This window comes from Drosophila elegans, unplaced genomic scaffold, assembly GCF_018152505.1.
Source record: "Drosophila elegans isolate 14027-0461.03 unplaced genomic scaffold, ASM1815250v1 contig_536, whole genome shotgun sequence".
Lineage (NCBI taxonomy): Eukaryota > Metazoa > Arthropoda > Insecta > Diptera > Drosophilidae > Drosophila > Drosophila elegans.
In genome coordinates, this window is record NW_024545919.1 from 573,254 (window position 1) to 586,234 (window position 12,981).

The 12,981-nt window shown below is 34.5% G+C and overlaps 1 protein-coding gene across 2 annotated transcripts in view; it reads right to left on the reverse strand.

Moving 5' to 3' along the window:
* Positions 1 to 12,981, reverse strand: part of LOC108146783 (UDP-glucuronosyltransferase 2C1-like) — a 122,269-nt gene that overhangs the window by 42,579 nt on the left and 66,709 nt on the right. For both annotated transcript variants that reach the window (XM_041709986.1, XM_041709987.1), the window contains exon 4: positions 2,798 to 2,981. In XM_041709986.1, coding sequence (XP_041565920.1) covers positions 2,798 to 2,981 — 184 coding nt within the window. The remainder of the gene's footprint in view (positions 1 to 2,797; positions 2,982 to 12,981) is intronic.

Sequence of the window (12,981 nt, forward strand, 5' to 3'; positions counted from 1 at the left end):
TTTCATGCTGATGTTGGAATTGCAAGCAGTGCATCCAGATGAAAGAGATAGTAACCCAGTTCTTTCTATGTGTATCGTTGACTGCTGACCGTTACAGACAGATTGAAGATCCAGTGGGTAACGGGTTGCAAAGATGCAGTTGTTTAGTTGTGAAGTTTTGACATAAACCAATCCTGAAATTGTTTTAATTATATCGCAATGCGTTGACGATTTGTTGTTGGATGATTTGAATTCACACTAGTCCTCTTCGTTGAATACGGATGAGTGCAACAGATGTGAACATTGCTGAGAACAGTTTGGCATCGTTGGTATTGTTGCTCAGTGAATCCCATTAATTGATCTCTGTGGGCGTTGACCACAATAATGTTAAACCTTAGTTTGAATAAGTTCCATGTTCCTGACATCCATGTAGTGATTTGAATAACACTGTAGACTTTTTGAGAAGTTGTGGACACCAATGGAAATGTCACGCAGACTATGACATGAGTGTATGTTGTGGTTCCATTTGCTTGCATGATTTTGTACAGTTCGATTGCATCTTCCGTTGAGACCGGTAGCATTTGGTCTGGTACTAAGTGGTCTCTGACTTTATCGTGTTGTTCTTTTTGTTGCTTCGGAGAGACCAGAGTATGACGAATAGTCCGATGACGAATATTAGTCAATAAGTTTTTTAACTCCGTTTGTATTCGTTTTAGGCTAGTGGTTAGCAACATCAGAGGAGCTGTTATTACTATGTATGGTTGCGTAAGTTGTTCGCCCTGATATTTTCCGCCCTCCTGCTTGCTTAAGGCGATATGGGGCTCCAACACCGTTAAACGATTATCAGTTGCCACCTTGTTCCCTTTGAAGATGTTGATATTTAAGTCCATCATTGAAGTTTGGTTTTTTAGCAGCCCCATCAGGAATCCTTCGTTTGCTTCTACTTTGCTTATGGTATTTGTCATTTCCTTATCATAATTTGAGTCAAGTACTCCAAATAACTCGATTGCTATGTACCCAATACCATTGAAGGGAGACCGGCGAAGTCGGGAGTGGAGCATTAGTGCTTGTAAGTCTGCCTATACATTTATATGTGTTTTAGAATTGACCCGCATACTGATTTGTTTTGCATTGTTGGGCACATTTGAGCTAGTTGGCTGATTCCGAAATTTAAATGCTTTCTTAGCAAGAAATCTTTTGTTTGTTTTTTTTTTTATGAAAGTACTGTATACACAGACTAATATGTGCATAGCTATTTTTGTTGTTTTTTCGCCACGTTTCTGAAAACGAGCAATTCTTTTTTTTTGTTAACTGACCAAAAATTGTTTTTTCTCCTTTCAATCCTTGTATCGTTGTTTTGAAAATGGGCGCGCGCATTCGGTGCTGCATAGTTAATCATTATATGTGCACATCAGTCCGAGCTGAATGTTTCTGCTGATAATAGCGTTTTCGAAAGCTGAGTTGCAAAAATTAGCTTAAGATATTTATTGCAAGTATGTAACTGTTCAAAATAGTGCATTTGATTTGAATATTTTGCTATCAGCTATCGTGTAACAAGAGACAGACAAAAAAGAATGCATGATAGCGGTGCGAATATCACCGATATCACAAAAACAGTAAACAGGTACCGGACCATGAAAATCCGTTACTGAAACATACCTCCATGGTACCTTAACCCAAGCTTCTGCAGCGTCACAAGAAAGCTAGCCATGAGTTTGCAACTAACGTAATAACGTAATTTTTATTGATGAAAAGAAGTTTAGTCTAGATGGTTCTGATAGTTACGGGCTGCGTTGTCCTACAGGGAAAATTTTCCGTTGTGCTACATCTCTACCTGAATGAATGGTCATATGTATGTGGGTCTTCCGGTCAGTAAGCTTATAGAGTTTGGTGATTACTCTATATGAATGGGGACGACTGGACGTTTCAGCAGGACAATGCATTAATACACGCAGCTTAGGTCACCAATCCTTCTTTCCAAACCGAAACTAAACCTTTCTTGGACTGGCCACGCCATTAGAAATTGAGTATTTGTGGGGTATCCTCTCTAACAAGTGTAAAGGAACGGGATACAGTTTGAGACAACCTTAAAACGCAATAGACCAAGAATGGCCCAATATTAATTCAACTCACCTTAAATCTTTGGGGGATTCCATGCCATCCCAACTTAATTTCGTAATTCTGAACAACGGTAACAATATTGACTATTAATATCCTGCTTTAAGTTTCTTATTACATATATTCGAAATTTGTAATCACTTGATGTTGTAATTTCGTAAGCTTAATTTTCAAATAAAACTATACACCCAAGATTTCGATAATAGCTTTTGCACTTTTTTTATAAGGAAAAAACAATATGCACCAATAATTTGTTGTATCAGGTACTTTAACAAATGTTTTGTAATTTTTTGACCATAATAAGGTAAGTTTTCAACTTTGCTTTAAGATTTTCTTAAAGAAAATTATTGAAAACAGGAAAGAAAGCAAACTTCGGAAAGTCGAAGTTTATATACCCCTGTATAAATATTTTTTAAAATGCTGTAATATAAAACGAGATATAGCAAATTTGCGTAATGTTATCGATATACACTCGTTTCGTAAATAATAGAAACGAAGAAACAATAGACATATGCACTAAAAACTAACATTTTTAACATAAAGCAATACAATTTTTTTTTTTTTTTGCAGCTACTCTATATTTAAACTCACCAATTGACTGCTTGAAGGCAAAAATTATTTGCATTTTTCTTGTTTACAATGAACTAAACTCAAAAAAGTTTCAAAACATTGTTAAAATAAATTTAAATTTGTAACTTACTTCGAAAGCGTATCGCAGACCGTCCCACGGCTTAATGGGCATTTCTCCAGCCATTCGAGAACCCAATAGATCCCAATTGGTGTAGTTATGAATATATTCAACTAAACCGCTAGGTGTTACTTCGTGCAGGCCTTCAATGTTAAAATCAGCAGGAAATCCACTAAGGAAGGTAATATTGTGTCCTCTGAAATCATGGAATAGTATTTATAAGTCAAAGATCTACATAGCTAGCTTAGATAAAGAAAATTAAATCTAATATTTTCAGATCATTCAGCTTACAATTATAGCTAACAAAGATCTTGTATTACGTTTTTATACCGAGAAAATTTGAGAACGAAAAGACCAAGAGCAAATCTGCTCTATTTCAGGTTTTTTATTTTTCACTTTATCAAGAAGAAACGTTCTTGAAATCGGTGAAAAAATGTTTTTTTCTTTGCTCTCGATTTCGCTAATCGAAAAGACTCGAGGTGAAATTTGTCTATAACTTAAAAAATTGGAAAAGATAAAAATTGGGAGAGAAGTTCTTTCTCAAATTGTTTGGAAAGTTACCGAAGTATACTTGGGGCCTAGTATTTTCCCATTTAAGATTCTCCCGCGGCGATGTAGGCCCAGCGATAATTGCACAGTTAGTAATTAATATTTCATTAAATGAAAATTAAATATATAATTATTATTATTTACATATATGTATGTTGAAATAATACTTTATATAATAATTTTCATTTTATTTAAGTGCAAGTGACGCTGTTGCACTCCATGTATGTATTTGTTTTTTTGGTTCCTTTGATTCTTAATCTTTTTCGACTCGTAAATGCTCGCACTACGTCACAGTCGTCAAAGAGTTAGAATTTAATTATATATTTTTTTTTAAGAAGAACCACGCCTCAAATTTTTTTAACCATTTTTTTTTCAGACAATTTAGTTTTGAAATTCGAATACATATATACATTGTTACACTGTTTAATCATTTTTTTTTCTAAGGACCGATGTTAACTTCGAGTGCCTTGAATTCATCAACACTCTCAATTTCAAAACAAATTTACCGAAATTAAAAAGAAATTTTCTCAGATCAAGACTGCTTTTTTAAGACTGAATATTCAGGATTTGAGAATAAGTCTTCTTGGTAAATCATTTTTGATTTTGAAAACGCTTTAATCTTTCAGCCGAGAAGACTTTTTCTGAAATCATACATACAGGGTTGCCCATATTCGACGGACCCATGTTTTTTTTTAAAAAATCAAAGAAAAAAATAAAAATTTGGCGGTTGGCAATCTTAATCATTTAATTTGTTCCAAGTAGATTTGTTTACATCAATTTTTGAATATGATATCTTTCAAATGGCCGCCTCTGGCGTTGATGGCGTGTTGTGCCCTTTTTGCAGCATTTTCCATCGTTTTCGCCAACATTTCGGCCGGAATAGCGGCTATTTCTTCACGAATGTTGTCCTTGAGCTCTTCTAGGGCCCTTGGCTTGTTAACGTAAACCTTAGACTTCAAAAATCCCCACAAGAAGAAGTCAGGCGGCGTCAAATCGGACGAACGCGGTGGCTTTTTTTTGCTTATTTACGGTCCCATTCAATGTGAAATGGGCCTCATCGGACATGATAATTTTGTTCCAAAATTGATCGTCATCTTCGGCCATTTCGATGACTCTCGCGTAGCGTGTATTGTTCCATGGTAAAAATCTGCTTGGACTGACGCTTCAAACGCGGTATGTCCATAAGCGATCTGTCATCTCTGTCAAAAGTTATGGCGTCGTCAGATGGGTCCGTCAAATATGGGCAACCATGTACTTGAAAAAATCAGTCTTCTTGATTTCGGTAAATCCGCACTATTAAGCAGAGAAATACTGAAACTGAGATTGAGAACGGTTCTTTTTCTCGGTGTACGCATGCCTTATTTAAAAATAAAAATCTTTTGATTCAGGAAGTGAATAACACAAAAGTTTTCAATCTAACAATCTATTTTGCAAGGAAATGAATGGGAAAATTCAAGCCATAAGAAAGAAATATAGTATATTCTCTATAAGCATCATCAGCCGAGTCGATCTGCATTATCGCTCGCTCCGAATAATTCTGTCCGCCTTGGCCTCGCTGAAGGTCCAACCCGTTAAATTTTTGCCCTTGGAAGCTCGGTGTCTCAGTGATTTAAAAATTTCTTGTAAAGGACTTCTGAAGTTGACTGAGATCTGTACCCCGGCCAGAGAGCATCCTTTCTGTGTATGTTCTCCATCCTTTTTGATGAGAATTCGAAGATTTTAATGCTAAGGAAATTTATCTTCATTATCAAATTTGCATGGCAGTGAAGGGGACCAACCCGCGAAGTTTTTGCCCTTGGAAGCTCGGTGACTTAGTGATTTAAAAATTTCTTGTAAAGGACTTTTGGACTTGACTGAGAGCATGCTTTCTATGTATGATCTCCATCCATTTAGATAAGAAGAATTTAATGCTAAGGAAATTTATCTTCATTATTTAATTTGAAGCCATTAAGGATATATAGTTTATTCTCTATCAAAATTTTCAGTTGAGTCGACCTAGTCTTGCCCGTTCGATTTTTCGCAAGCTAAAATCTAAGTTGAAACTATCCCAAATATATTCATTTAATTATTCCTTTTTATACCCTTGCAGAGCATCTTATAATTTCAGTCAGAAATTTGCAACGCAGTGAAGGAGACTTTTCCGACCCTTAAAAGTATAAATATTCTTGATCAGCATCACAAGGAGAATCGATCTAGCAATGTCTGACTGCCCGTCCGTTTCTACGCAAGTAAATAGTATAAGTCGAAACGAGCCGGAACGGACGACTATATCATATAGCTCGCATTGAAAATATGGGAACATTACAATAATTAAATGAAAAAAAATTGAATCTTCTCTATTTTTTACTTTTTTCTTTATTTCTTTTGGTTTTAGTAATATTTAGTTTAATTATTTCATTATTATTAATGATTTTATATATTGTCATAGGAACGACCATAGCGTCAATTTTTTTAAACATATAGGCAAATAAATCATTATTTAAATGTTTTCAAGAATATTTTATTTTTGAAATAGCTGCAAGGATATATAAACTTCAGCTTGCCAAAGTTTCCCTCCGTTCTTATTTTTAACTGTCTTAAGATTTTAATTAGGATTTTTAAGGTATCAGGTATTTGCAGAAGCAAATACAAACATCATCAGAGCTCGTGAGTCGTGAATAGTCTAAGACAATTTTCTGACGTTTGCGCTTTTTAAAAGCGATTATTCGATACCTTCCGCTTTTTTATTAATTTAAAATGCCTTCTACATCACACTCAACCGTCGTAGATGTGGTGTGTGGTGCTCGCACCCACTAAAAACCCTCATCAGGCCGTTTATTCACATACAAAGCTCTACGGCTCGCCTCTACTCGATTGTCAATCTATACCAAATTGGTTGTCTATTGGCATCCAAATATGGCTGCATTGACACATTTAGCATCTACATACGCACAGCTGGCTTCTGTGCTTTGCCCATCTCATGCAAAAACGAGCTGAAGTAGCCATCAGCCTTAAGCGCTTGGGTCAAGTAGTAGTCTACGTCCCGGTGTCGTCTCTCCCTTTTGCAATCTAAAAGAGCTTGACTATACGCTCCGCCCGCTTGTCTGAAGCCGTAAAGTTTGTTTCGTTCTCTGGCCAACTGGTCAACTCCTCCTAAAACAAGTGCTGCACACGATACTGTTCGATCAGCGCTTATTATTCGGATGGCAGAAGTTTTTTGAACAACAAAAAGAGGCTTCAGTCTGCATTTGGTTTAAAGCATATCAGCCCAGACTTCACATCCATATAGAAGAACGGCGCTATTAACATTCATCATCATTCGGTCAAGATATTGTGCGGTCCTGGTGCTTTCATATTGCCTGAGTAAGTTTATCGTTGTTAAATAGTTCGAAGGGTTCCTGTAGCAACCCGTATGCTGGTCTTATCGGTCGAGCGGGAAACAGAGTTTTGACAATGTTTTCCAAGACGTACATACATACATACACTTAAACGTTCAACAATGGACGACATTACATGTAGTGACGATGCGCACCAAGAGCGTGTGCATAGGAGACTACTATATGTATATAGCCGTAGAGTTGAAAATCTGCTGTGATGGTCCGATCGTAACCAGTAATACACCCATTGTAAAGTATTGCTAAATGAATAAGGACTTTAAGACTTTAGCAAAACACACGCATTTGCTTAAACAAAACAGAATAACGTGATTTTTTACGCTTTTCTCTACCTGTGTGTAGTATTTTTCTAAAAATCGCGGGCAAAACAAATGGAAAACCGTTACCTACAAACAAGCATTTTCCAAAGCAAAGCAGAAAATCGTGGGTTTTAGGGCTTATCTCTTTTATCCGCCAAAAAATAAAAACAAAGATAAAAACTGAAAGTAGAATATTTATGTTTTGTTTATGTGTGTTTACATTTTACATATATTTTTGAATTACGGTTATAATTTCATTAAAATCGGAAAACTACTTCATATAGCTCCAATGGGAACAATCGAAAAAATAAATAAAAAACAAGAAAGAAAGCAAACTTCGGCAAGCCGAAGTTCATATACCCTTGCAGCTATTGCAAGAATTTAACATTTTTGAAAACATTAAAATTATGATTTACTGCGTATATTTTTAAAAACATTGAAGCTATGATGATTAGCAGCTCAATTATTTGATAGTTATTTTATATATTTTTATTATTTCTATGGGAGCTATATGATATAGACGTCCGATTTTGATAAAATCTAAACCATAATTCTGAAAAATTTAACCATTGCTATATGTCGAAGAACTGAACAAAAAATTAAAAAACAGAAAAGTTATCATTTTTTTCATTTATTTTTCCGATTGTTCCTATGGGAGCTATATGCTATAGTCGTCCGATTTTTATATAATTTAAACCTTAATCGAAAATATTTAACCATTACTAAGTGTCGAAGGACTAAACAAAAAATTAAAAAACAGCAAAGTTATAATTTTTTTCATTTATTTTTCCGATTGTTCCTATGGGAGGTATATGCTATAGTCGTCCAATTTTGATGAAATTTAAGCCGTAAATCGGAAATATTTAACCATTACTAAACGTCGAAGAACTAAACAAAAAATTAAAAAACAGCAAAGTTATAATTTTTTTAAATTTATTTTTCCGATTGTTCCTATGGGAGCTATATGCTATAGTCGTCCGATCCGGCTCGTTCCGACTTATATACTACCTGCAGTAGAAATACAACTTTTGGGAAAGTTTCATGCAGATAGCTTTAAAACTGAGAGACTAGTTTGCATATAAACGGACGGACAGACGGACAGACTGACAGACGGACAGACGGACGGACAGACGGACATGGCTAGATCGACTCTACTAGTGATGCTGATCAAGAATATATATACTTTATAGGGTCGGAGATGTCTCCTTCACTGCGTTGCAAACTTCTGACTGAAATTATAATACCCTCTGCAAGGGTATAAAAATTACGTTTTAAATTTCATCAAAAACGGACGACTATATCATATAGCTCCCATAGGAACAATCGGAAAAAAATATAAAATAATTATAACTTTGCTCTTTTTTAATTTATTTTTTTAGTTCTTCGACATATAGTAATTGTTAATTATTTCAGAATTACGGTTTAAATTTCGTCAAAATCGGACGACTATAACATAAAGCTCCCATAGGAACAATACAAATATTAAAAAAAATTTTTACAAAATTTAACTTTTTTAATTTGTTTATTTTTTTAGAAATTATTTTTGATTATTTAATTATTTGACAGTTCAGAATTACGCTTTTAATTATATTAAAATCGGAGAACGATATCATATAGCTACCATAGGAATGTCCTTAAGAATATTTAATTTTTTCAATAGCTGCAAGGGTATATGAACTTCGGCTCGCCGAAGTTTGCTTCCTTTCTTGTTATTCTTAGTATAATGTGTATTGACGATTTTTAACCCCAGAGACTCCAAGTCCCCACCAAAAGTAAAATTATTAAGCAAATTGCAGTTTAGGTTACCTGTCAGTATTATGTTGTTATAATTTAAAAATACCCTAGAAAATATTTCAATAACATTCTTAAAGTATCTTTGTCTGTTCGGTCTATAAATACAGCATATTAATATTTTAGATCGGTGAATGTATGTAATTGTGCTATACCTAACATATAAGATTTCTTATAATTTCACTTTAATGCAAGAGTTTACTTTAATTTTATTGTCTCAATTCTCAACGCGAGCGAATAAGATAGAAACACCAACATAATATGTTTAAGATCATTGGTCTTTTAAGAAATAGTTTTGATATGAACAGCTTGTAAATGGTATACTTTTAGTTTTGGCGTATGAAATCGACTAATATGTTATATTGAAGTCAAAATTATGTTTCAATGATAGAATTAAACCATTTTTTTAGTCCACTTTCGCGAATGGTTTTAAAGATCTTCCAATGATTTGGTTGATTATTGTACTCTGTTCCTTGTTGTTTTATAGAACCATTGATTTCTTCCTTACTTCTTTCGGTGTCGGCAATGAAGCCATTAGTACCGGCCACGACTCTGGTCAATGTTGTAAGAATGAAGGAATGGTAAAAACATATTTTGCGTTATTATATTTATGCTGAAATTTTCGAAATGTTCTAGTTAACAACACCGCTATACATGATTCCAGCCTAGGTATTGGCGGGGCTCTGGCCTTGCGATCAAAAGGCTTACAAATATATTCAATTTCAATGTAATGCAACAACTCTCTAGCCTCTTTTACAAGCATCTGCGAACCCGTGAATTTGTCCCTTGTATCTGGGAGAAGTGCAGAAAAGATTTTTCAAATGGTTTAAATCTAGAACAATCTCGTTCCAGAGTTTCTGTATTTCGACGGCAATAGATTAATCCCAACCAAGCCGTATTTGATCAAAATTCTGTAGAAACATTTAACACCGAATTATAATTCGGTTGGACTAATCAATCCAAGGGAATCAAGCACATTTGCTATTTGCGGAACTGAAACAATTTGTTTTTGTTACCGAAATATAATATATCTCAACCAGATATGTAGATAAAAAAATGTAATTGTTGATTCATACAAACCAATTTCTACCGAATTGTACATGTTACAAGACAAAATTTGATTTTTGTGGGAAAAAGATGTCGGTAAGTAAATAACAATTATTTGATAAGCGTACATAAGTAAATATGTAAATAAACTCCAAGCTCCTAGAAACTTCAAATATTCTCATTAATTTTTTTTATTAAACAAGAAGGAAAGCAAACTTCGTCAAGTCGAAGTTCATATACCCTTGCAGCTATTGCAAGAATTAAACATTTTTGAAAACATTAAAATTATGATTTACTTGCGTATATGTTTAAAAACATTGAAGCTGTGATGATTTGCAGCTCAATTAGTAGAGTTATTTTATATATTTTTATTATTTCTATGGGAGCTATATGATATAGTCGTCCGATTTGGATGAAATTTAAACCGTAATTATAAAATATTTAACCATTACTATATCTCGAAGAACTAAAAAAAAAAATTAAAAAACTTCTATTTATTTTTCCGATTGTTCCTATGGGAGCTATATGCTATAGTCGTCCGATCCGGCTCGATCCGACTTATATACTACCTGCAATAGAAAGAAAACTTTTGGGAAAGTTTCTTGCAGATAGCTTTAAAACTCAAAGACTAGTTTGCGTAGGAACGGACGGACAGACTGACATGGCTAGATAAAATCTCCTAGTGATACTGATCAAGAATATATATACTTTATAGGGTCGGAGATGTCACCTTCACTGCGTTGCAAACTTCTGACTGAAATTATAATACCCTCTGCAAGGGTATAATAAAAGAGGTTTATGTTAGAAATTAAGAGAAAATATGTTTTTTTTTTTTTTTTTAACCGGCACAATACCGGTAACCGCAAAATTTGGTTGCAGTACCGGCATTGCATTCGATAGCAAAGAAGCTCTGGATCTCTGTTTTGACAACTGGCTATGATTTTCCCTTCCTGAACTTCTCGACGACTTTATACAAATTATCAACGAAGAGTTAAAGTTTTGCAGCAAAATATTATTTAATATTCTTGGGGACCTAGTATTGTTATTCTGGTGTGTTTTGTCTGACTCAAGGTCAGGGTATTTTTAGTGCCTATTTTTCCTTTATTCAAAGGACACTTTCTTCTACTTTCTCCAATATATTTAGAACCCCCGTCAGGGTCCGTCTTCAGAGCTGTACAAAATATTAACAAAACACAAGTTTAACTTAGTAATCTTTATAAACCTGCCGCCCAAATAGACTAAGTGAAGACTAAAAGCCCAATGCAAGAAGAATTGTAATGTAAGAAATCTTTATCGAATACGTAATGTTATGTTATTAGAAGCTGCACCATGATCCTGTGTGGATGCATAGCGGGAGTTTATGTAATGCTGCACCATGATCTTGTGTGGATTCATGCCGATAGCTTTTGTTATGCTGCACCATAATCCTGTGTGGATGCATGGCGGGAGTTTATATAATGCTGCACCATTATCTTGCGTCGATGTAAGGTGGGAGCTTTCTTGGGACTGCACCATAATCCTGTATGGATACATGGCTGGAGTTAGGAGGACGACTTGTGAAATATGAAAGTCCAGTTGGAAACAAATATCAAATGTGAAAGATGATATGATGATATTGAATTCGTTACCATTATAATGATTATAGTAATTTATGTTGAAAGTATTGTCAATAAGTAAGTGAAAGCAGAGAATTTTAGTAACGCTTATTGGGTTATAAACAGGAGTACACGACTACGCGGGCCTGTCGGGAAGGCCGTGACGCAGTACTTGGAATTATTTGAATTCTGGAAACTGTTAACTTATTAAGCGGCTATCCAATTCTAAGAAGGTACCAAATACCATGTATTGCCACTCTAGCGAGACAGTGTTGCTTTCCCTTTTGGGGAACAGCATAACCGTCGAGGGCGGCCCGGTCGCGCGAGATAGAAGATGAGTACATTAGAGAAGTGGCATGAGAGAGGTGACTTGAGAGCACGTTGAGGGAACGGCCAGTCAATTAGATTTGAACTCTTGCCGCGATCGGCACACGCTTCGCTATGGAAAGAACCGAAAATATTATTATTATTATTTTGACCACTACAAATATACTCTCCTAAGAAGCGGTGCCGGTGCACAGAGGTCGGTTTCATAGGCCATAAATAAAAAAATCAAAGTCAAAAATTTGACTTTTAATGTACCAATTCTTATTTATAATCGGTCTAGCTATTTTAATTTATTCATCTGTTTTGCTCTAAATGTCCTCTTCAAGAATAAAATCGAAAGAGAGAGCATGATATTCATTGGGTATTTCAGCGTAAGCAACGTGCAAGGGAAGCTTACCTATACAACATTTTTAAGCTTATTAAAAACAAGTTTTAGTGCAATGAAAGTGCTTAAAGTTTTAAATAATGGAATTAACTTCCATTTAAAAAAAAGGACATGTAGTATGAGTTGTGTTTTGTGTAAATTAATTTTGTATATAGTACATAATTGTGAGCTTTCTTGGTTTGTCTTTTCTGTGTTTGGTTAGAGTTTTAGTTGTGATGGCATTCTTCGCCACAAACAAATCTTTTTGTATAATACTCTCAAGCATTTTAAGAATATAAAAATGTATAATTCAAGTGCCGAAAGGTGCCGAACGGCTTGCAACTATACGAAAAGGTTACCTAACCTCAATTTAAAAAAAAAAAGTGCTTCTGCTGTGTGTTGTAGTTTGTTGCCGTTTGTTGGTTTGTATTGTCGTTTTTGTGTTATGTTTTGTGTTTATATTCTTTTCTTAAAAATAATATCTCATTATTTTCTTGGGAGTGCCAATTTTTACGATTGCGTTCTGTTCTTTGTCGTATTAATGAAAACTATATGATATAGTTGTCCGATTTCAATAATATTAAAACCGAAACTCGGGAAAAAAACTATTACTAAATCTTAAAAAACTAACAAAAATGTAAAAACAAAAAATTTATAATTTTTTTTTTCATTTTTTTTCTGATTGTTCCTATGAGAGCTATAGTGGTACGATATGGCAAATTCTTGTCCTATATTTTTATAGCAATTTTCTAGTACAAGTTTCAAAGCGATAGCCCCTCTAGATGTATTTAGAGGTGCCACTAACACCGCATAATATGAAGTTGCGTTGGTAATGTTTGTAAGTAGGGCA